The 25,672-nt window shown below is 37.7% G+C and overlaps 1 protein-coding gene across 1 annotated transcript in view; it reads left to right on the top strand.

Annotated features, from left to right (window-relative positions):
• Window positions 1–5,328, top strand: part of GALNT1 (polypeptide N-acetylgalactosaminyltransferase 1) — an 83,879-nt gene extending 78,551 nt beyond the window's left edge. The window contains exon 12 of the mRNA XM_077753801.1: window positions 3,351–5,328. Within this exon, the coding sequence (XP_077609927.1) occupies window positions 3,351–3,497 (147 nt within the window). The 3' untranslated portion in view covers window positions 3,498–5,328. The remainder of the gene's footprint in view (window positions 1–3,350) is intronic.
• The last annotated feature ends 20,344 nt before the right edge of the window (window positions 5,329–25,672 follow it).

Below are 25,672 nucleotides of genomic sequence, written 5' to 3'. Positions count from 1 at the left end.
TTCTGTGGCATATATAACAAAGCTTTTTATCTTTGCTTTCCTCTGAAACCTCTCCCTCTCCCTGTCACCACACGCTGCGTGCTGCTGTCCTCCTCACACACCGGTGCAGAGGTCACACAGTGCAGCCCCGGTAAGCCTCGCTCCTGCACCTGGTATCTGGCGGACTGTCCCGCTTGTGGTTTTGCTTTATAGTTCTGGAACCAGCGCCAGAATCTGCACTAGGTCTTCTCTGGTTCTTTTTCTTCTGCACACAAGCACTGATTTTCTCTCTTCTGTTAGGAAAAACTTTTGCTCCCGCCTTACTTCCTGCACACCATCACGTGTCCTACGTATCACAGCAAATGAGAGGCCGGCACTCATCCCTCTGCTTCTCCAACCACAGCTCCAGCCTCAGCCTGACGCTGTGGAGACAGCATCTCCATAAGGATGCAAAGCCGGGAGCGTTCTGTCTCTTTTTCCTTAACTTCTTTATTAGCATTTTGACTTAATTAGCAGTCACGACTTTGGCTGTCTTTTTTCCCTATATCAGGTCATATACAAACCCTCGTCTACTTTAATCATCAACTCTGCTGTTCCTGGAGCATATCCTGTACTTTCACACTTACGTTGAAGATCATACAGTTCCCTCTGCCTCTAACAAATCCTACCCGTTCTTCGGGGCCCAGCTTTGACATCACTTCCATGAATCCGAGCCAGAAACTAGCTCTGTCTCTTCTAGTTATAACCCTCTCTGACCCCTGTAATGCTGTGCTGCTTCGTAGCTCTTCATCTGCCAGTCTTTTCTCCACTATTGCACTGTTATCCCCCAGAGGGCAAAGACCAATACTGGGCCTTCCTTCATGTGTCAAACTGTACTAAAACTAATATTAAATATACCACTAGCTCAGTTAATATGGCCATTAGAAATGGCCTGGATAATCTGTTCTGGATCTTTCCATACCACATGCTACTGCCATTTTGGGTGTAGCTGCCCCAGGCACTGCAGGACATATGCACCCCTGACTTCAGACAGTAAATGCCACCAGCAGCCCCCAGGTATTATGAGAGCCAGAATATTTTAAAAATCAAAATGCCTCCCACTTCATTGGGAATTCACTGAAAAGTGACAGTATATGACTGAGGTAATGTAAACCCTGTGATGGTGGCATGAACAAATAGGGGCTTATGCTTCTTAAGTGCGGAGGTAAGTGGCTTCTGATTTAGAGATTCAGTACCACAGTGATGTCAGGGATAGTTTTGCTGCATTTTCCTGGCTTTTCTTTTTGAAAGGCCACAATGGCTGCTGCAGTCCTTACCCTCACATCCCGACCCTAGGGAGAGGAAGGGAAGAGGGGACATTGCACTACCCCTTGTTCTGCTCTTTATCAGGAAGGCTGAAGCTTCTCCTGGACCCTCCTCTGCAGACTCTGCTGTGTCTTATGGGTCAGAACTTCATCCCATGGTGACCTCCCTCCCCTGAACATCTGCACAGGAGGCTGGTTAAACAGGCATTGTTTTTCCAGTCTCTGTGATGGGATGGAGACAGGAAGTGGGAATGGCTGTTCATAGCCTGTGTCTGAGGTCTGCGATCTGCCACACCTGCTATTCCAAAAGCAAACATGTGGTTAGAAGTTTAAGGAGCTGAAGTAGGTTTTAGGGTATTTAGAAAGAATCAGTTGTGAATGTAAAGTTTTAAAACTTCTGGAGCCCTTTGTATGGTATCTTCTCTGAGATAAAACTTTAGTATTACAGGCTGGATTCTATCAGATAAAGTCGAAGTTAGTTCAGTGTTCACAAGATAAAGTTCAGTGTGCACAGTATTTATTAGGGAACACTCTTTGGATTAACACCTGTGAAAAGGAAAAGGACAAGGCAGAATTGGGCAGAGGGAGGAGTCACACCGCGATGCAGGTCCCAGAGGCCGAGCCAACTGCGTAGGGAGCTCCAGGACAGACAGTCGGCCGTGTCCTGCCTCCATCAGTCTAAACCACAGCAATCTGGAAAAATAAAATATTCAGGTCAGTGATTTATAATCTAAATCTAAAATCATGAAACCGTAGGCTCCAAAGGAACCGTAGAAATAAATCCCAGGACCTGTTTTATACGTGTAGAGACACTGCAGCCCAGCATGGAACTTGCGCAGGCTCGCAGGGCAAGTAAAATGAGGTGCCATGCCAGGTCTCAGGTGGGCCTAGAACTTGTGATCTAGGATTCTTTGCGTAATACCATACTGTCTTTGCTTAGATTTATATATTCTTACATCTTTGAGTCTTATTTATACGTCACATTCCATTATGACACTAGGCACTTCTGCTTGGATGCATGTCTCTGTCCTTTCTGGAAATAAAATGCAGATTTTGACCTACTTATACTAGAGATTAGGGGCAGGAGCCAGCAAATTACTTTTCCTAGGTTGCAAGTAGACTCTCTGCAATGATAATTATAGCTTTTATCCTCTCCTTCAAAGGTTACAGTTATCTGTCACCTGTTTTATCTAGTTGCCTTAATTAAGCTTTTTCTGTGTGGAGACTACTCAGCACTGACTGGGTCTTCTCTTGAGCACAGTGACGACAGTCCCTGAAAATGAAATGTTCCAGATAAAAGAATTACAATAGAGGGATGAGTAAGAGTCTGATAAATGTGTTAGTAGACATATTTCACACTTCCTTATAGCTGTATACATTTACAGGATAATGCTTAATTCACATTCCTACACAGCTGTTTTGGTGACCAGTGTGCAGTAACAGACACATAAACTAGCCTACACTAATCACTCCCGATACCACTCGTCTGTCCTGACCTTTAGAAATTACTCTAGAAATCATCATGACAGCATCGAGTCTAGAATGCAGATAAGTACATAGAAAGTTATATAGCACCATCTGTCAGCCGTTTATTAATGGCTGCTTTAAATAAATCTTACAGTCTCTTAAGATTGAGTCTTCAAAAGGACCTGAATTTTAAGAACATAAGGTTTGGAATCACAGAATTAATTTGAACAGCCTTATCATAGGGAAATGAAGCAATTTTGAAATAGCTTTTGAAAATAGGTTGAGGATCCTAAATTAGGAACCACTAGTCTGTTTTTTTGGTTTTATTTTTTTAAGGAAGCTCAAGCAAAAAAGTGAAATTTCTCAGTATTACAGAGCTTGTGCAGAATTGGGACTAGCATTTTGGTCATTTTTCTTTTTAAGTTCATTGTAACCCACCGCACCCCAATGTCTTTCGCCATCACACATAGCTCTTAAGGCGGTCTTAACGTAGACACCTTTTTCTATAGGGCAGTTTAATACTCGCCAGAAATGATGGTTGAGATGTTTGGGGTTTTTTTGGTCACATTCATGTTAAGATTTCTTTTCTGTCACTTCCAGAAATTAACCCTGCAGCATGTGAACAGTAATCAGTGCCTGGATAAAGCCACAGAAGAGGACAGCCAGGTGCCCAGCATAAGAGACTGCAATGGAAGCCGGTCCCAACAGTGGCTTCTTCGAAACGTCACCCTTCCAGAAATATTCTGAGACCAAATTTACAAAAAAAAAAAAAAAAGAAAAAAAGGATTGACTGGGCTACCTCAGCATACATTTCTGCCACATTCTTAAGTAGCAAAAAAGGACAAGTGCTTTCCTCCTATGGGGATGTAAGGTTTATCAGCCATTAAAACAGACTCCTCTCGCTTTTCACTAGCTGTGAACCAGCCTTCTTGTCCGAGGACGTGAAACTACAGAGTAGCGAGACTGCGCACACTGATGTTTACACGATGGGAAGAGTCTTTCATCAAGCATCATTGTCAAGAATATTGAGACAGTGAAGCAGTCAACAAAATGTGCTTTCTGGAGAGCTGCACCTTTCATGGTTTGCTTGCACGTCAGTAACTTCCGCTGAATGTGCTGTCCTAATGAAGAGATTTCTAAGATTTTTTTTTTCTGATTAGGACTGGTAACCAGTATACTAGATATTGATATAAAAATAAGTGAAAAAGAACTGGAACCAGTTTCAGAATCATGAAAACAACATTTTTACAATTTAAGAAAAAACTATATTAAACAGGGTTTAAAGGAAATTAAAACAGAACTATGAGAAGTACAATTTGTTATAGTATAGTATCAAATTTCTATATAGATTTTATACCTCAGTGGGGGAAAATAACGGATTCCAATGACCTTTTGTTTTCATCTGTGATAGTCATGGATGCTTTTTTTTCCTTGGGGTGCTGAAATTGAGCTGGAAAAAAAAAGGCTCTTTGAACGTAGTTTTAATTGCTTTCTTCAGTGTTTTTATTTGGTTTATGGGCTGTTGAAATTGTAATTTTTAATTGCCTTCAAAGAATGAAGATTTAACATACTGTCTGGTCTCACTGAACAGATTAGATCCCAGTTGCTCTTGGGTCAACTGGCTTATCAACTTTCACACACACAAATTTCTTATTAATTAGATTTTGAACTTCTTAACTTGATTCAGCTGATTATGCTCAATACCCAAGATTCATACTACTGTACTACAGATTTGTTTTCACAGCAATAAATCTTCAGTTCTTGATGAGTCCACTCAACAAAAGGCCTGCAGAAGTGATTATTTGGGTATTTGGAGAGGATCCATTTGATGATTTTTTTGAAAACTTTTTTCACTCCATACTCAAATGTGCTTTATTGTCAAGTGCATATTTAGATTAGGTTTTTGACTTGTAATGGTGATTTTTTTTTTTTTAAATAAAATTTGACTGAAAACGTTTGACATTTTTTTAATGAGTTAATCAAAGAAGTGCAGCTGTTCTTCTGGATTAGGCCTGCATTTCTTCCCTAAATTCCATTTAGATTGAGTTTTTCTCCAATTTTTAATACCACAGCATAACTTCAGAATCGATTAAAACTGGAGTATAACAATTAGTGTTTTAATTTCACAGAATATCTCATTATGACATTTCCCCTGATATGTAAAGCAGTCCATTGGCAAAAGCGCTTGTATTTTCTTTCTTATTTGTAAGAATATATTTAGTGATATTCTTTTCTTTGATTATCAGAGACTCTCACTGCAGGCAGTGCTATTTCTTGTGCCTAAGAATGTTTCTGAAAGTTGCATCACTAATGCTACTTGCCGAGTTGAGTGTAGAGAAAGTTTTTCATCTCCTATTCAAGTTAATCAGCATCAAGCACATATGGATGCTTTAGGGTTAGACTGTAGTACAGAATGAATACATTTTGTCCCCAGGAAATTTGCAGTGAAGCAGGTGCTGGATGGGTGGTTTTGGTTTTTTGTTTTGTTTCCTACTCCATGAGCTCTGTTAATTCTGTCTTCAGTAGGCCTAATGTTTGAATAAACCAGATGTCTAATAAATTATTTTCATGCTCAGAATTTCAGGTTTTTGTACTCTAGTATAGCTTGGTCTTATTCCTTATTGTAAGAAAGCTTCAATAGCAATGTGATTCAAGGTTTTGTTTTGTTTTTTAAGAGGGGGATTTGAGTGATTTATTTCATGGGTACTTTTAGAACCTGATAGATAATCCCATTGCCTTTATTTTTCTAATTAAAGAATTCCTAAATACTTCTTTGAAAATATAAACTATTACTAAATAGTTGTGCCTTACATTGGTTTTATTTGAAGTTAAAATGGATCCCTATTCATTACAGCTATTTGTAGATCAGGCGGTATGCTAATCACTCTAAGTCAAATTGGGAAGAAAAGAATGAATCAGAAAGCAAAGGATGAGAAGAGGAGATTATTATTTGACCAATGCAGAATTCACCAATATGACAAGAATAATCAGTCTCTCAAATTTATTCACCTTCCTCCCATCCCAATCCATTTTAAAGTCATTCCAATTGGCATCCTGAAAAAATAAATGAAGCGCAGCAGGTAGGCCATGTCCTTATTTCCCTATTCTACATTTAGGTGAGAAACAGAAGTTTCTCTGTAAAGATCTGGTGCTCACCCATCTTTCAAGAAGCACACCAAGAGTAAATTGAACTCAGAATTACATGTTCTTTTAAGGAGAAAGAAAATCAGAAAGTAGTGTTTCTCAGGTGGTAACTGTTAGCCAAGGTATACAAAGAATGAACCATTTTTTTTTTTACTCTGGAAAATGAGATTTGTTTTCAGTTATGTAAAACTTCTCCCATTCTGACTTCCTGAAGATCAAGAGGAATTTGCTTGATCTGCCAGAACTAATAATTTTGCAGGAAATGAGGCAAAACTGAGTTGTATTGACTATACACTAGCAATAATTAAAAATTAAATTTTAAAATCTTACCATCTGTGATCATATCAAATAAGTCAAATATCTAGAATGTTAACAAGAGATATGTGAGACTTCTACCCTGAAAACTACAAAATTGCTGAACTATGGAACACTGCAGTAAATGTTTGTTTATGAATTGAAAGGCTGCATAATGTCAAGATCTATTTCCCACAAATTAATTTCTAGAAATTCAAATTTCAATGAAAAACTTGAATTTGTAGAAATATGCAGATATATATGGAAATCCAACAAACCCAGAACAACCCAGTTAATCTTGAAGGAGGGGGCAAATGTTGGAAGACTTAACACTACTCAATTTCATGACTTGCTTTAAAATTATAGTAATTAAGAGAGTGGTAGTAGGGTTAGGACTAATCAATGGATAGAAGAGAATCAAGAAGTGGACTTGTACATGCATATGGTCATTGGCTTTTCAACAAAAAAAACACAAGCAACTCAACTCCATGGGGAAACTTTCTGAATATTGATGCTTTCACACAGTGCACAATGTTTTCAACATGGACCACAGCACCTAAATGTGAAGGACAAAACAATAAATCTTATAGAAGAAAACAGTATCTTCATGACTCTTGGGATAGGCAACGATATCTTAGGACACAAAATAAACTCCATAAAAGAAAACTGATAAATTTCACCAAAATTACATCCTTCTCATCAAAAAGATACTAAAGTCAAAAACCATGCTGCAGCCGAGGACAAAACAGCTGCAGGGCACGTAACAAAGGATTTGTATGCAGAAAAACAGCTTTTAAAAGCCACTGCAAAAGCGACACAATACAAAAGTTAATAAGTGACTTGAATACACACTTCACAGAAGCTATCCAAGCACACAGCATAGGGAAGGGTGTTCACCATCAACCATGAGGGAAGGAAGAATGAAACCACCAGGAAATAACCATGGCACACTTGCCAAAAGGGTGGGAAGGTAACAGAAACTGGCAGAAGTGTAAGGTGGTAAAAAAAAAAAAAAAGTGTAAGTTGGTATAATCACCTGGGGAAACAGCTTCCCAGTTTCTTACAAATGTAAATAAACACATTCCTACTCTGATTCCACTTTAGGGATAAAACCCAAGAGAAATGAAGGATATGCCCACATTAAGATGCGTACAAGAATATTCAAAGCAGATTTAAAATAACCCTCAAACTGGAAACTCCCCCAATATCAATCAACAAGATAATGGATAATCAAATAGTTAATGAAAAGCTAGTCTACACTGATAGAATAAGGATAAATAGAAAAAATATTGAACAGAATGCTAGACATAGTAAATTTATATCAATCTCAAGAATAGGCCAAACAAACCTAAGGTGCTTACCTTTGGGTGAGTATAGACTTGAAAGTAGGGTAAGAAAACTTTCTGGAAGGATGGAAGTAATCTATAAATTGATTTAGATAATGGCAAATTAGATCATGTAAAGTTTTATTACTGAGCTATATACTTAGGATATATGCATTTTGCCATCTGTAAATTATGCCTCAAAAAAGTGCTGGGAGAAAGTAAAATATTTACCCTGCTGACATCAAGGTTTTTTCTAAAAAGCCTTCCACTGCTACAAAATACCCAAAGACTGGCTAAATTGCAATAAACATACTAAACTGGACTCACAATATGGGAAAATCCCTAAGGTCCAGGGGGGAAAAAAGATACACAAGCCACAGAAGTAATGGCTAGATATGAAAGCCTTTCCTAAGAACATAATAGAATAACCAGAGTTTGGGGGAATGATTGCTCTTAAGCCTTGGGCCTGAACAAAATTGGGGAATTAAACTAAAGATCCCTACATACAACTGGAAAATTCAGAGAATTCTATCTACAAGTAAAAGGATGCAAGGGAAGTCGGCCTTGTAAAGGAAACCAGAGGGTAAAATATGACAGATTCTGCCTTTTTTCTAGGTAGTAAATGGTGACAAGAATGATGCCACCACTGTGATCATAAGTCCTACTTTGTAGATTTTGTTTTTAAGTAATCTTTACACCCAACATGGGGCTTGAACTTAACCCCAAGATCAAGAGTGGCACGCTCCACCAGCTGAACCAGCCAGGCACCCCAAGGCCTGCTTTATAAATAGATCAAGAGTTTAAAACCACAGTTACGAAGTCTGCAGATCTAGAGAATAAAGTGAATCTAGATTTATGGCACTTGCCGGAAACTATGAGAATACAGTATTTCTTTTGTGGGGGGAAACCTTAATCTAAGCCCCTATATGCTCACAAATTAATTATGAAATCACTACCAAAAAGAAAATGAGCCACCAATGTGTCACCAAAACAAAGTTCTGGCAAAGTGATAATAGCTTGTGTCAGACTAAACCTGCCAATAAATTAATAGTCCTGGACAGCTTTTTAAATAATGTTTTAAGGCCTTGGAAAATGAACAAAGGGCACAAAATGTAGAGGACTCAGCCCTTATTAAAAAGGACGCACTATATACGGTAACATGTAGGTCTCTTCCCAAAGAGCATTCCCAGTGTACACAACACACTAGAGGTAGTGGTCATAAAGATAGAGATTGTTGTCTTAGGCTGAGGAGTCAGAGACTGTATTTCTGAGCAGAGTGGCTGGAAACTGGAGAATATCTAAAACAGGAGGGAGTCACAAGGAGCCCCCAAATCTGCATATGAATTTCCTCAACTGCTTGAATGATTTGATTCTGTTCCCAGGATGAGATCCAAGAAGTCCAGAGGAAAAAAACTTTCCATTTGGAGAAGCTTGATAAACACTTCAGACTTTACAAGCATACCTTTGGAGACACTGCAGGCTCAATTCCAGACCACTGCAATAAAGTCAATATTGCAATAAAACAAATCAAATGAATTTTTTGGTTTCCCGGTACATATAAAGGTAACATGTACACTATAATCTATTAAGTGTGCGATAGCATTATACCTAAAAACATCAATAACGATGTACATTCATAATTTCAAAGTATTGGTAAAAAATGCTAACCATTCTCTGACCTTTCAGTGAGTTGTGATCACTGATCACAGATCACCATAACAAATATGATAAAAATGAAAAAGTTTGGAATATTTTAACAATTACCAAAAAGCGACATACAGACCTGAAGTGAGCAAATGCCACTTGAAAAATGGTGCCAACAGAGGTGGTCAGTGGGTTGCCACAAACCTGCAATTTGTAAAAAAACAAAAACAAAACAAAAAAACCCAGTATCTATGACACACAACAAAATAAAGTGCAATAAAACAAAGCATGCCTATGTATTGAAATCCAAGGCCCTGTGTAGGAATAAAGACCATTTCTTAAGGATCTGGCACTATTCCTAGGGCCAAGGACAAAATGAGGAAAGACCAGACCTAACAAAGTATAAAACCAAGCCTCTACAACATCAAGCTGATCTGCCAACAGTCTGCTAACTTGGATGAAACAGCTTTCAGAGGAAGATAACAATACCGAACTGTTCGATGTACCAATCACAATGTTGACTTGTCCAGTACAGAATGAAAAAGTAATGAGGAAGCCAGAAAGTAGCTTTTTTTTTTTTAAATAGTCAACAAAAAGCAGACTCACTGATGACCTGGATGATGGAATTAGCAGACAAGTTCATCAATATTAAGTGGGTTTTTTTTTTTTAAGGTAAAGAAAAAGTTGATGTCATCAAAATGTGGGAAATTTCAGAAGAAATTTAGAAACTGGAAAAGAGAAAAAGAATCCTAAAATTAAAAAATACTTTAAAAATCAATTGAGTGTGACACATTTGGAAAGAGGACCAGTGAACTTGAACACAAGTCAATAAAGAATTTCCAAACTAAACCACAGATGGAGAAAAAGATTGAGGGAAGTAAAAACAGCCTTGAGGATAAAATACATGCATCTGAGACCCAAAAGGAGAGAACACAGAGAACGGAAGCTCTGAGAGAGAATTTGTTTCCTGCCCCCCTCCTCACTTCCATGATTACTGCCAATCTGTGTCTTGCAGATGCATCACTCCAAATTTTGCCTTTGTCTACACATGACATTATACATTCTGTGTCTCTGTTTCTTCTTTTTATAAGGATACCAATTATATTGGATTTCACAACTTCCTCTAATTCAGTATGTCCTCCTCTTTACTAACTACATCTGCAAAGACACTGTTATGGGTTGAATTATGTCACTCAACAAAGATATGTTATAGCACTAGCCCTGAGCACCTCAGAATGTGACTTTCTATAGAAATAGGGTCTTTACAGAAGTAATCAAGTTACCAGGAAATCATAAGGCTGATCCCCAATCCAATGTGATTGATGTCCTTATGAAAAGGAAAATTTTGGACATAGACAAAAAATGATGAGAAGACAGGGTAGAACTATCTACAAGCCAAGGAATGCCTGTGACTACCAGAAGCTAGGAGATAGGTATAGAACGATTTTCCCTCAGCCCTTAAAAGGAACTTTCCTGCCAAAGCCTTGATTCTGGACTTTTGGCCTCCTGAACTCGAGAACAATAAAGTTCTGTTGATTAAGCAACTCAGTGTATGGCACTGTCTTATGGCAGCCTCAGGAAAATAATACAGACTCTATTTCAAGTAAGGTCCTATTCTGAAGTATTTCTGAGTAGATATGAATTTGGGGGAAACTATCCAAACCAACGCATCCACTTAACCATAAAGAAGAATTAACACAAATCCTTTACAGACCCTTCCAAAAAAGAAGAGGAACACTTCAATTTATTCTATGGTGCCAACATTACACTGATACCAAAGCAAAAGATATCACAAAAAAAGAAAAAACTAAAGATGAATATCCCTGATTATTATATATAGATACAAATAGCTTTAACAAAATACTGGTAAACCAATTCCAGCAGTATATTAAAATAATTACAAACCATGATAAAGTTGGATTTATCTAGGAATGCAGGGTTGGTTCAACATATAAAAATCCATGTAATACACTTTATTATTTGAATAAAGAACTGCATGATCATTTCAACAGATGCAGTAAAGGCATTTGGATAAAATTCAATACCCTTTCATGATAAAAATACTCAACAAACTGGAAATAGAAGGAACTTCCTTAACTTAATGAGAAATCTATAGTTACCATCATATTTAATAATGAAAGACTGGATGCTTTTCCCCTAAGATCAGGAATACAGCAAAGATGTCCACTCTTGCTGTGTATATTCAGCACTGTACTGGAGGTTCTGGCTAGGGCAATTTTGAGGCAAGAAAAGGCATCCATATAGAAAAAGAAGAAATGAAACTATCCTTATTTGCAGATAACACCACTTCATATATTAAAAATCCAAAGTCCATTAAAAATTATTAGAGGGGTGCCTGGATGGCTTAGTCGGTTAAGCATCCAACTTCGGCTCAGGACATGATCTCACGATTCATGAGTTCAAGCCCTGTGTCGGGCACTGTGCTGACAACAAAGAGCCTTGATCCTAATTCAGATTCTCTGTCTCCTTCTCTCCCCCCATCCCTGCCCTCATGCTCTGTCTCTCTTGTTCTCAAAAAAAAAAAAAAATGATTAGACTAAATGAATTCAGCAAGATTGTAGAATACAGTATCAGTACAGAAAAGTCAGTTGTATTTCCGTACACCAGCAGTAAATAATTCAAAAATAAAATTCAGAAAACATTTAAGAGGTGCCTGGGTGGCTTAGTCGATTAGTCTGACTCTTGATTTCTGCTCAAATCATGATCTTATGATTCATGAGATCAAGCTCTGCATTGGCCTCTGCACTGATAGTGCAGAGCCTGCTTCGGATTCTCTCTCTCTCTCCCCTTTTCTCTCTCAAAATAAACAAACATTGTAAAAAAGAAAACATTTAAAATAGTGTCAAAAAGACATGNAACTTGACAGAGGACCAAGGGGGAGAAGAAGGGGGGAAATGGTGGGGGAAAGGGAGAGAGGCAAACCATGAGAGACTCTTGAATGCTGACAAAAACTGAGAACTGATGGATGTAGGGGGGAGGGGGGATGGGCATGGAGGAGGGCACTTGTGGGGATGAGCACTGGGTGTTATGTGGAAACTAATTTGACAATAAACTATTTGTAAAAAAAAAATAAAATTTAAAAATTTAAAAAAATAGTGTCAAAAAGAATACATAGCAATTTAACAAAAAAGTACACGACTTACACATTGAAAACTAAAACATCACTGAAAGAAATTTTAAAAGATCTAAATAAACATCACATATTCATGCATCAAAATAATATTGTTAAGATGGTAATATTTCCCAAATTGAGCTATAATTTTAATGCAATCTCTATCAAAACCTCAAGTGTCTTTTTTGCAGATATTGATAAGCTGATCCTAAAATCCATATGGAAATTCAAGGTGCCCAGAATAGCCAAAGCAATCTTGAAAAAGAAGAAAAATGTTGGAGTACTCAAGCTTCCCAATTTCCAGTCTTACTACAAGACTGTAGTTATCAAGACAGTGTGGTACTAGAATAAGGATAGATCACTAGATCAATAGAATTGAGAGTCCAGAAATAACCCCTATACATATTCAACAAGGGTGTGAAGAAAATTTAATAGAATACCAATAAACAGTGGTGAGACAACTGGATATCTACATGTAAAGGAAGAGAAATGAGACCCCCATATCATACCATATACAAAAATTAACACAAAATGGATCAAAGATCTAAATGTAAAAGCTAAAACTGTAACACACTTAGAAGAAAACACACCCATCATCTTCATGACAAGATCATTGGGCAGTAATCTCTTAGATATAAAACCAAAAGTAGCAGCCAAGATAGAAAAGCAAATATATAAATAGAACTTTGTCAAAACTAAAAGATTTGGAGTCCGGTTCTAGACAGCAATGTAGGAAGATCCTGAACTCACTCATCTCCCATGGACACCAACTCTATAGCTGCATATGTAACAATTTCTTGTGAAAAAAAAAAAGACTAAAAACTAGTGGAGAACTACCTTCCCATCAGGCAAATGAGGAAACACACACACACACACACACACAAACACACAAGATGGTAGGAAAGGCTGAGACACAATCTTGCCATAAACCCCATGCTCACAAATGGCAGGGAACACAAAACTCTGAGCTTCTCCCTGAGGAACAAAGGGTTTGTACCCCACATTGGGAACCTCAGTTTTTAAGACTGGCACCTGAGATACAACCCCAAAACATCTAGCTTTGGAAACCATTGGTGTTCATGCCTGTGAGACCCATGGGGCTGTGGTGAACAGAGAAATGGATCTTAAAATGCTTGCATGTGAACTCACTCACCCCACAGCCTAGAAAGGAAGCAGCCTTTTCAAAGGAGCCCAGACTTTAAGATAACATGATGCTTATAGCTTTGCTTTTCTTTCTCAAAATTGCTTTAGCTATTCAGGATCTGTTTATGGTTCCATACAAATTTAAGGATTTATTCTATTTCTCAGAAAAATCATACTGGAATTTTGATAGTGGTTGCATGGAATATTTCAAGTCTTTGGGTAATAGGGACATTTTAATAATATTAATTCTTCCAGTCCATGAGCATGGAATATCTTTCCACTTATGCATATCTTCAATTTCTTTCATCCATATCTCATAGTTTTCAGTATGTAAGTCTTTCACCTGCATTTAAGTGTCAATCTGAGGGGCAGGGGCCTGCTAGGATACTCCCTGGGGACAGAAGCCGGTGGTTGCCATTTTTGCACTCTCCCTGTGTCTTGTTAAAGATGATGTGCACCATTTTTTTTTCAAGTGGAAGCCATCTTTGCACCCCCCACTGCCTTGCTCTAGACAGCAGGTACCATCTTCACGCTCTCCACCTGCTGCACTCCAGAGCATCAGTATCCTTCAGAGAGGAGCTTCTGCATGCACCAGTTTTTACGAATGGTGATCTGATTTCTGTAGCTGCCACCCATGATATGCCCCTTGATTGCCTAGCTGGTGGTCAGAGAAACTCATGTTCCTGGTCCCACAGGACTGTAACAATTGGAGAGACAGTTATTGGCAATTCACCATCCTGAGGACACTACACAGGAAACATACTGAATCACACCCACAGTCTTTCTGTAAACAAGGCCTATGTGCTTGTGTTGGAGCTTAGACTTGAGATGCAGGCTTCTGCTTTGGAACACATCTAGGAGATACATAGGTGATAGGGAATGCAGGATAGGAAAACCATCTTTGAGATCTTCCCTGCTTTACTACCATCAACTACTATTTGTCAGAAAGGAGCTTATACACTTACATGGAGCCCTGATTTTTGTGAGACATCTCCAGATGGCATGGCTCTGGTGGCCAGCAGGGATTATGCTTGCAGTCCCACAGGACTGTATATATCTGCATTCTTTAAAAGCTGCTGCTGACGGTTCTGGCTTCCAATCAGCCTAAATTTGGATGGTGATGGATATCCTACCATGTGGGACACTAACAGGTCTTAGAAGACCCTCAAACCCTGGGAACTATTAAAAATAAAATAGGTTTCTTGGACAATCACAGGTTTGACAGGCAACCAAGAGCAAAAGCACGGTTGAATAATAAGTTTCATCTCCTACATAAGACTAATTATCCAAGGCAAGGAGAGGTGGCTATTCACTTAATTCAAAGAAACCAACAGAGAGTCAAACAAAATGAGGAGACAGAGGAATATGTTTCAAACGAAGAACAAGACAGAACCTCAGCTAAAGTACTAAATAAAATGAAGAAAACCAATCTACCTGATGAAGAGTCCAAAGTAATGGTCATAAAGATGCTTATTGAACTCAGGAGAAGAATGGAAAATAGTACTATAATCAAGTGGGATTTATCCCAGAGATCCAAGGATGATTAAGCATCTACAAATCAATGTGACATACGAAGTTAACAAAATGAATATATGATCCATAGATGCAGAAAAAGCAGGTGACAATATTCAATAGCCATTTATGATAAAAATCATATCAAAATCTCAACAAAGTGAATAGAGAGAGAACATATCTCAACAAAAAGGTAATATCATACTCAATGGTGAAAAGCTAAATGCTCTTCCTCTAAGATGAGAGTCAAGATAAAATACCTAGAAATAAATTCAACAAAGAGGTAAAAGACTTGTATATTGAAAACTATAAGATGTGGATGAAAAAGCTGAAGACACACAATAAATGGAAAGATATTCCATGCTTATGGACTGGAAGAATTAATATTGTTAAAATGCTCATATTACCCAAGGCACTCAAATATTCCATGCAACCCCTATTAAAATTCCAATGCCATTTTTCTCAGAAATAGAATAATCCTCAAATTTGTATGGAACCACAAAAAGATCCTGAAAAGCTAAAGCAATTTTGAGAAAGAAGAACAAAACTAGAGGCATCATGCTTTCTTATTTCAAATTATAGAAAAGATGCAAACAAATTCTTGAGATGAAAAATATAAACAATACACTAAAAAATTCAGTAGAGGGATTCAACAGCAGACTTGATCAGGCAAGCAAACTTGACAGGTCACTTTAAATTATCATGTCAAAGAAAAAAAAGAATGAAGGAAAGTGAAGAGAGCCTAAGGGGCTTAAGGGACACTGTCAAAGAGACCAATATTCACATTATGGGAATCCCAGGAGAAAAGAGAGAAATGGGGTCAGAGGAATTATCTGAAGGAATTAGAGCCAAAAACTTCCTAAATCCAAGGAAAGAAATAGGCATACAGATTCCAAAAGCTCAAAAACTCCAACTAGAGGAAGTTCAAAGAGAACCACACTAAGACATGTGATAATAAAATTGTCTAGGGGTACCTGTATGGCTCAGTCAGTTAAACGTCCAATTTCAGCTCAGATCATGATCTCAAGGTTCATGAGTTTGAGCCCTGCATCAGTCTCTGTGCTGAAAGCTCAGAGCCTGAAGCCCACTTCGGATTCTGTGTCTCCCTCTCTTTCTGCCCCTCCTCCACTCGTGCTTTGTCTGTCTCTCTCAAAAATAAACAAACATTTTTAAAATCATATAAAACCAAAGACAAAATCTTGAAAGCAGCAAGGGAAAAGTAATTCATCATATACAAAGGAACTTCCATAAGATTATCAGAGTTTTCAGCAAAAACTTTGAAAGCAACAAGTGGTATACTCAAAGTGATGAGGGGGGAAAAGTCAACCAAGAATACTGTATCTGGTAATACTGACCTTCAGAAATGAAGGAGAAATTAAGAGATTTCAAGATAAACTGCTGAGAAAGTTCATTACCATTAGACCTGCTCTGTAAGAAATGATAAAAGGAGTTCTTCAAATTGAAATAAAAATGGTAAAGAGCAATACAAATCTGTATGAAAAGAGAAGGGTGTACAATAAACATAAATAAATGAAAAAACAGAGTAACTTCTACTATTGTAATTTTGGTGCATATATTTATTTTTAAAGATTTTATTTTTACATAATCACTGCAACCAACATGGGGCTTTAACTCATGACCTCAAGATCAAGAGTTGCATGCTCCAAGGACTGAGCCAACCAGGCACCTCTTGGTGCAACAATTTAAATAACAAAAATAAAAATAATAATAAATCTATGTTAATAGGGGCACCTGGGTGGCTTAGTCGGTTAAGTGTCCGACTTTCGCTTAGGTCATGATCTCGCGGTTCGAGGGTTAGAGCTCCACGTCGGGCTCTGTGCTGACTGCCAGCTCAGAGCCTGGAGCCTGTTTCAGAGTCTGTGACTCCCTCTCTCTCTGACCCTCCCCTGCTCACGCTGTCTCTCTCTCTCTCTCTCTCTCCTAGAAATAAATAAAAACATTAAAAAAATAAAAAAAATAAATATGTTAATAGGTATACAGTATTGATCAGGTTATGATCTCACAGTTCATGGGTCCAGCCCTGCATAAGGCTTCATGCTGGCAGTTTAGAGCCTGCTTGGGATTCTCTCTCTCCCTCTCTCTCTGCCCCTCCCTTTCTCACACTCTCTCTCAAAACAAACAAACTTTAATATAAACCTTAAAATAAATAAACTTTAAAAATAGGTATACAGTATTTAAAGAGGCAATGGTGACATCAATATCATCAAGTGATGGGGTAGAGTTACAAAGAAATAGAGTTTTTATATACAATTGAAGTTATCAGTAAAACAGAATATTACAATTTCAAGATATTTAATTGCAGTGATAACCACAAATGCTATTTGTATATATACCTATATGCCAAAGGTATTTTCTTCGTGGTTATCAATGGAATTATACACACACACACACACACAGCCACATATAATGGAGAAAGGAATCAAAGCATACCACTACCAAAAAAAAAAAAAAAAAAAAATCAATGAAACAAAAGGCAGTGAGAGAAGAAAGGAGGGACAATAAAGCTATACAGAAAACAAAGTGGCAATAGTAAGTCCTTCCCTATCAGTTATTAATTTAAACACAAATGTATTAAACTCCTCAAACAAAACATATAGGTTGGGTGAATGGATTTTTTTTTTAATTTTTATTTTATTTATTTCTAGGAGAGAGAGAGAGACAGCGTGAGCAGGGGAGGGTGAGAGAGAGAGAGAGTCACAGACTGAAACAGGCTCCAGGCTCTGAGCTGGCAGTCAGCACAAAGCCTGACGCGGGGCCCGAACCCACCAACCGCGAGATCATGACCTAAGCGAAAGTCGGACGCTTAACCGACTAAGCCACCCAGGCGCCCCGGGTGAATGGATTTTTAAAATATGTGATCCAGCTACATGTTATCTACAAGAGACTTTAGGCCTAAGATACACATAGGCTAAAAGTGAAAAGGTGGAAAAAGATATTCCATATGAATTAACCAAAAATAGAACCAGAGTGGCTATACTAAAGTCTGACAACATTTAAATCAAAACTGTTACAAAAGACAAAAAAGGAGGGGTACCTCGGTGTCTCCGTTGATTGAGCATCTCACTCTTGATTTCAGCTCAGGTCATGGTCCCAGGATTGTGGGATTGTGGTCTCCACACTGAGCAGAGAGCCTGCTTAAGATTCTCTCTCTCCCTGTGCCACTCTCCCCTACTCTCCCTCTCTAAGAAAAAAAAAAAAAAAAGATATAATGAAAAAAATGATTAGTTTTACCAAGAAGTTCTATCAGTTATAAATCTCTATGCACCACACCTCAGAGCTCCTAAATATATGAAGCAAACTTTTGATAAAATAGGAAGAAGATTCCAGGGAAGATGGAGAAGTAGGAGGGCCCTAGGCTCACCTCCTCCCACAGATACACCTAGATAATACCTACATCAGTGTAAATAACCCAGAAAACAACCCAAAGACTGGCAGGACAGACTCCACCACTAAATGTAGAGAAGAGACTTTAATTGAAGAGGCTAAGGAGTCTTGAGATATGATTGGGAACCCAAATGACCCGTGAGACTGTTCATGGGAGGGAAGAATACCACAGGGCATGGAAAAGGGAAAGGAGCAGACCCCACACCAGGAAACCCAGGTATGGGGACCCACAATGGGAAAAAGAATCCCCACATTTCCCTTTGAAATCCAGAGTGGCTTAATTACCTGAATTTTTAATCAGTGGAGCTTAACACTTGTAACTTTGAAAATCAGCAGCTTTGCTCTGAGAGAACCAGGAGGGTGAGAGGAAACAGTCCTCACCCTTAAAGAGACAGCATAACAAATGGCCCCACTGAGATACAGCATGGAAGCAGCAATTTGAAAATTGTCTGGGGTATACAAAGAAAGATCTATTTACCAATCTTAGTAAACATGCCCAAGAGGTGCAGGGATCCTTAGATGTCTCCAAGAATGAAAGAGCTAGCCAGTGTCATTTCCCTCTCTGCCCCCTCCCCCCAAGTCTAGATACACTGACACCTGTGGGAAAGAGCATGAACACTCTCCACACAAGCTTGCTAACAGCAAGCCACATTCCCATGTTCTTCCATGGACTTGAGCCATCCAACCTGCCCTCAGCAGAAATTCATCTAAAGCAGGACCACAGGTGTGGCATTGTGCAAGAAAACCCAACAGTAGCCAGCATCACTCCGAAGTGACTCCTGCCCTGTTAAAGGGGATTCTTTGAGAGGAAAGACCATAAGCATAAGAAAAGTAGGCAAGGAAAAATTTCACATGTACAAATAAATATAATAAAAGTAGTAGATTAATCACTTAAAAATCTAGTACGCAGTACACAAAAGCCGTAAAATCAAGTACAATATAAAAGTCAGTCAAAGGTCACCTGGGTGGCTCAGTTGGTTAAGCATCCAACTCTTGGGATCAAGCCCCACAGCAGGCTCTGCACTGAGTGAGAAGCCTGCTTAAGATTCTTTCTTTCTCTCCCTCTGCTCCTCTCCCTGCTTGTGTGCCCTTGTTCTCTCTCAAAAAAAAAAAAAAAAAAGTCAAGGGATTCACAAAATAGAAGGATTTAAAGTATGACACCATATACCTAAAATGTAGAGCTAGTCGGGGAGTAAAAATTTAGTACTTTTAGAATGGGTTCAAACTTAAGTAACCATTAGCTTAATATAGACTACTATATGCATAAAATGTTATATATAAACCTAATGCTAACCAAAAATCAAAAACCAGTAATAGATATGCAAAAAATAAAGCACTAGGAATTCAAGCATATCAGTAAACAAAGCCACCAAACCACAAGAGAAGACAGCAAGACCAGAATAGAGAACTATAAAAACAACCATAAAACAAAATAAGTAACAAAATGCCAGTAAACAGATCCCTATCAACAATTACTTTGAATGTAAATGAACCAAATGCTATAGTCAAAAGACATTGGGTAACTGAATGAAGAAAAAAGCAAGACCCATCTATATGCTGCCTACAAGTGACTCATTTCAGACCTAAAGACACATGCAAATGTGAAAGTGAAGGGATGGAAAACATTTATCATGCAAATCAAATTAAAAAACCAATGTGGCAATATTTACATCAGACAAAATAGACTGTAAGACAAAGACTGTAATAAGAGACAAAGAAGGACCCTACATAATCATAAGAGGAACAATTCAACAAGAATATAAAATAATTGTAAATATTTATGTACCTGACAAATAGCACCCAAACACATAAAGCAGCTATTAACAAACATAAAGGAAGAAATTTATAGTAATGTAATAATAGTAGGGAACTTCAACACCTTACATCAATGGATAGATCATCTGAACAGAAAATCAACATGAAATAGTGGCATTGAGTGACACATTGGACCAGATGGATCTAACATATATCAGAACATTCCATCTAAAAACAGCAGATGTTTCTTTCAAGAACACATGGAACATTCTGCAGAATAGATCATGTTAGGCCACAAAACAAGTCTCAACAAATTCAAAAAGACTGAAGTCATATCATGAATCTTTTCTGACCACAATACTATGAAACTAAAAATCAGCTTCAAGCAAGAATCTGGAAAGAACACAAATATATGGTGATTAAATAACATGCTACTAAACAATGAATGGGTCAACCAAGAAATCAAAAAGGAAATAAAAAAATACATGAAGACAAATCAAAACAGTTCAAAATCTTTGGGATGCAGCAAAAGCTGTTCTAAGAGGATAAATTATACCAACATAGGCCTACCTCAAGAAGCAAGAAAAAGCTCAAATAAATAACCTAACCTTGCACCTAATGGATCTAGAAAAGGAAGAACAAACCCCAAGCCCACTGAAAGAAAGAAATAATAAGGATTAGAGCAGAAATAAATGAAATAGAAATGAAAAAAAAAAAAAAAAAAAAAAAAAAAAAAAAAAAAAGAACAAGATCAATGAAACCAGGAACTGATTTTTTGAAAAGACCAACAAAATTGATCAACCATTAGCCAGACTCATCCCTCCCACCAAAAGAGAGAGAACTCACATAAAATCAGAAATAAAAGAAGAGAAGAACTAACACCACAGAAATACAAATGAGTATAAAATATTATGAAAACCTACATGCAAATAAATTGGATAACCTAGAAAAATGGATGAATTCCTAGAAACACATAATCCTGAAACTGAACTGGGAAAAAATAGAAAATTTAAACAGACTGATTACCAGCAATGAAATTGAATCAGTAATCAAAACAGGCCCAACAAACAGAAGTCTAAGACTTCACCAGACTTCACAAGTGAATTATATTCAAATATTTAAAGAAGAGTTAAATAACTATTCTTTTCAAACTATCCCAAAAAAACAGAAGAGGAAGGAAAGATTTCAGATTCATCCTGACACCAAGACCAGATAATAACACTACAAAAACAAGAAAACTATAAGCAAATATCCATGATGATCCTCAACAAAATATTACCAAACCGAATCCAAAAATACATTAAAGAAAATTATTCACCATGATCAAGTGGGATTTATTCTCAGGATGCAAGTGTAGCTCAATGTTTACAGATCAATGTGATATGTCACATCAACAAAAGAAAGGCTAAAAACTATATGACCATTTCAATAGATGCTGAAAAAGCATCTGACAAAGTACAACATTTATTCATGATAAAAACTCTCAACAAAGTAGGTTTAGAGGGAACATTACTCAACAAAATAAGTGAAAAAACCCATGGCTAATATCCTACTCAATGGTGAAAAATGGAGAACATTTCCCCTAAGATCAAGAATAAGATAAGGATGTCCACTATCACCACTTTTATTCAACACACCACTGGAAATCCTAGCTACGGCAATCAGACCACAAAAAGAAATAAAATACACTCATATTGGTAAGGAAGATATTAAACATTCACTATTTGCAGGTGACATGACATATGCAGAAAACCCTAAAGACTATCAAAAAACTACTACAACTGATAAGTGAATTCAGTAAAGTCACAGGATACAAAAGTAATATACAGAAATATCTTGCATTTCTATACACTAATAATAAAGTACCAGAAAGAGAAATTAAGAAAACAATCTCATTCACAACTGCACTAAAAATAATAAAATACCTAGGAATAAACTTAACCAAGTTTAAACCTGTATTCTAAAAACTGTAAGACACTGATGAAAGAAATTGAAGATGACACAAACAAATGGAAAGATATTCCATGCTCCTGAATCAGGAGAATAAATATTGTTAAAATGTCCATACTACCCAAAGCAATCTATAGATTTAATGCAATCTCTATCAAAATACCAACAACATTTTTCACAGAACTAAAACAAATAATCCTAAAATTTATGTGGAGCCACAAGAAACTCCAAATAGCCAAAGCAATCCTGAGAAAGAAGAATGAAACTGGAGGTATCACAATCAATGATTTCAAGATATACTACAAACTTTTAGTCATCCAAACAGTATGGTACTGGCACAAAAACACATAGATTAATGGAACAGAATAGATAGCTCAGCAATAAACCCATGATTATGCAGTCAATTAATCTACGACAAAGGAGGCAAGAATATACAATGGAAAAAGGAGGGTCTCTTCAACAAATGGTGCTGGGCAAACTGGGCAGCGACATGCAAAAGAATGAAACTGGACCTTATACCATACACAAAAATAAACTTAAAATGTATAAAAGATCTAATTGTGAGACCCAAAACCATAAAAATCCTAGAAAGAACATAGGCAAACCACACAAATCCTAGAAGAGAACATAGGCAGAAATTTATCTGACATGGGCAGTAGTGTTCTGAATAGAAGTTATTTGTATGACTTGTCACGCATTTATGCCCAGAGCTGCACACACATGAGTTTACTCCATTTCTGGCCTCAGGATCAGACCCAGCCCTTTTGACCTGACACTAAGAGGAATTAATCTGCCCCAGCACCTTGAGCCAGACCAGTCTGGCCCATGGACTGAATCAGGGAGGGAAGATAAATATGCAAATGCCCAGGCTTCAAAGATTGTGAGATACCATATGGGAAACAGAGAAAAAACGGCTTGCTTAGGACTGCACTTAGGCAAAGTTAATGACGAATCATAAATCATACATGGGAAATATATATATTGCCCATGTGGGAATAGTTAGTTGGAAGTCTCACCTGAGGGGAGGATGCTCTGCCCAGGACCCTCAATTGGGACTCAAACCTGCTGCTCACCATGAGGCTTCCCCAGGCAGGAGGTTGGATGTTGTGAGTACCCAGTTTGAAGTATTAAGACTTCTTTGTTCTCAATTCCTGAGCCAGCAGCCAGTCCAAGGACATAACCTGGAGAGAATAAGGGTTGTGGAGACTTCTACAGAATATACATGAGTGACTATTAAAGCCTCTAAATAAACCGCTCTCCATGCCCTCGGTGTACTGAGGCCAATTTCCAAACCAAGACTCCCCAGGATTTCAAGGGCTACCTCAAGAAACAAGCCAGAGTACACATGGTGGAGAGCCCCAAATACCACTATGAGTAGGAAAATAAAATAACCAAGGTCTCAACAAGAGAGACCAAAAGACATCGTTCAAAGAACACTTCCTGAATGGACAGGCCCTGGACAGTCAAAGAGCCTTCTCTGGTAACAGCAGCACTTGCAGGTGCACAGTGCATAACAAGGTTTTAAAACTAACAAGAGATAAAAAGCTAACCACAATGATGAAAGAGAAGAACTCTCCTAAAAAGATTCCAGGAAGAAATGACAGCTCAAGAACTGCTCAAAACAGATACAAGCAACATAACTGAACAAAAATTTAGAACAATAGTCATAAAATTAATCGCTAGGCTTGAAAAAGGCATGGAAGACATCAGAGAAATTATTGCTACAAAGACTATGGAGTTTAAAAATAGCTGTGATGAATTAAAAATGCTATAAATGAGATGCATAATAAAATGGAGGCGTCCAATACATTGAAGAGGCAGAAAGGAGAATAAGTGATTTAGAAGACACAATTATAGAAAAAGAGGAAGCTGAGAAAAAGAGAGATAACCTGATCCAGGAACACAAAAGGAGAGTTCGAGAGCTCAGCGATACAATCAAATGGAACAATATCTGTATCATAGGAATTCCAGAAGAGAAAGAGAGAGGGAAAGGCGCTGAAAGGAGGAAATTTGTTCTTGAACAAATTATAGCAGAGAACTTCCCCAATCTGGGGAAGGAAACAGACGTTGAAATCCACGAGGCCCAGAGAACTCCCCTCAGGTGTAGCTTGAATCGATCTTCTGTGCAACATATCATAGTGAAACGGGCAAAATATAAGGACAAAGAGAGAATTCTGAAAGCAGCTAGGGAGAAAAGGGCCCTAACATACAAAGGGAAACCTATCAGAGGGGTGACAGACCTATCTACTGAAACTTGGCAGGCCAGAAAGGAATGGCAGGAGATCTTCAATGTGATGAACAGTAAAAATATGCAGCCAAGAATCCTCTATCCAGCAAGCCTGTCATTCAAAATAGAAGGAGAGATAAAAACCTTTCCAAATAAACAGAAATTGAAAGAATTTGTCACCACGAAGCCAGCCCTACAAGAAATCCTGAGGGGGATGCTCTGAAGGAAAGGTTGCAAGGAACAAAGATACCAGAGACACCACCACAAACATGAACTCTACAAAAGATACAAAGACTCTAAACCCACATATTTCAATAATAACACTGAATGTAAATGGGCTGAATGCTCCAATCAAAAGACATAGGGTAGCAGAATGGATTAAAAAAAAAATCCATCTATTTGCTGTCTATAAGAAACTCATATTAGACTGGAGGACACCTTCAGATTAAAAGTAAGGGGATAGAGAAATATCTATCATGCTACTGGAAGTCAAATGAAAGCTGGAGTAGCTCTACTTATAACAGACAAACTGGACTTTAAAGCAAAGACAGTAACAAGGGATGAAGAAGGGCATTATATAGTAATTACAGGGTCTATCCATCAGGAAGAGCTAACAATTATAAATGTCTATGCACCGAACACGGAAGCACCTAAATATATAAAACAATTAATCACAAACAGAAACAATCTTATAGATAAGAATGTGCTAATAGCCGGGGACTTTAATACTCCACTTATAGCAATGGATAGATCAACTAGACAGAAAATAACTAAAGAAACAACGGACCTGAATGACACATAGGACCAGATAGATCTGACAGATATATTTAGAACTCTACATCCTGAGGCCATGGAATTTACTTTCTTCTCAAGTGCGCCTGGCACGTTCTCCAAGATAGATCACATACTGGGACATAAAGCAGCTCTCAATAAATATAAAAGAATTGAGATCATACCATGCACACTTTCAGATCACAATGTTATGAAACTCGAAATCAATCACAGGAAGAAGTCTGGAAAACCTCCAAAAACATGGAGGTTAAAGAACACCCTACTAAAGAACGAATGGGCCAATCAGGCAATTAGAGAAGAAATTTAAAAATATATGGAAACAAATGAAAACGAAAATACAACAATCCAAACTCTATGGGATCCAACAAAGACTGTCCTAAGAGGAAAGTACATTGCACTCCAGGCCTATTTCAAGAAATTAGAAAAAGTTCAAATACAAAATCTAAGAGTGCACCCAAAGGAACTAGAGGGGCAGCAACAAGAGCACCCCAGACCCAGTAGGAGAAGAGGAATAATAAAAATCAGGGCGGAAATAAAAAATACAGAAACCAAAGAAACAGTTGAACAAATCAATGAAACCAAGAGCTGGTTTTTTGAG

The sequence above is a fragment of the Crocuta crocuta genome, unplaced genomic scaffold (assembly GCF_008692635.1).
Source record: "Crocuta crocuta isolate KB4526 unplaced genomic scaffold, BGI_CrCroc_1.0 scaffold231, whole genome shotgun sequence".
In the NCBI taxonomy this organism is placed as follows: domain Eukaryota; kingdom Metazoa; phylum Chordata; class Mammalia; order Carnivora; family Hyaenidae; genus Crocuta; species Crocuta crocuta.
This window is presented reverse-complemented; position numbering and strand designations above follow the sequence as displayed.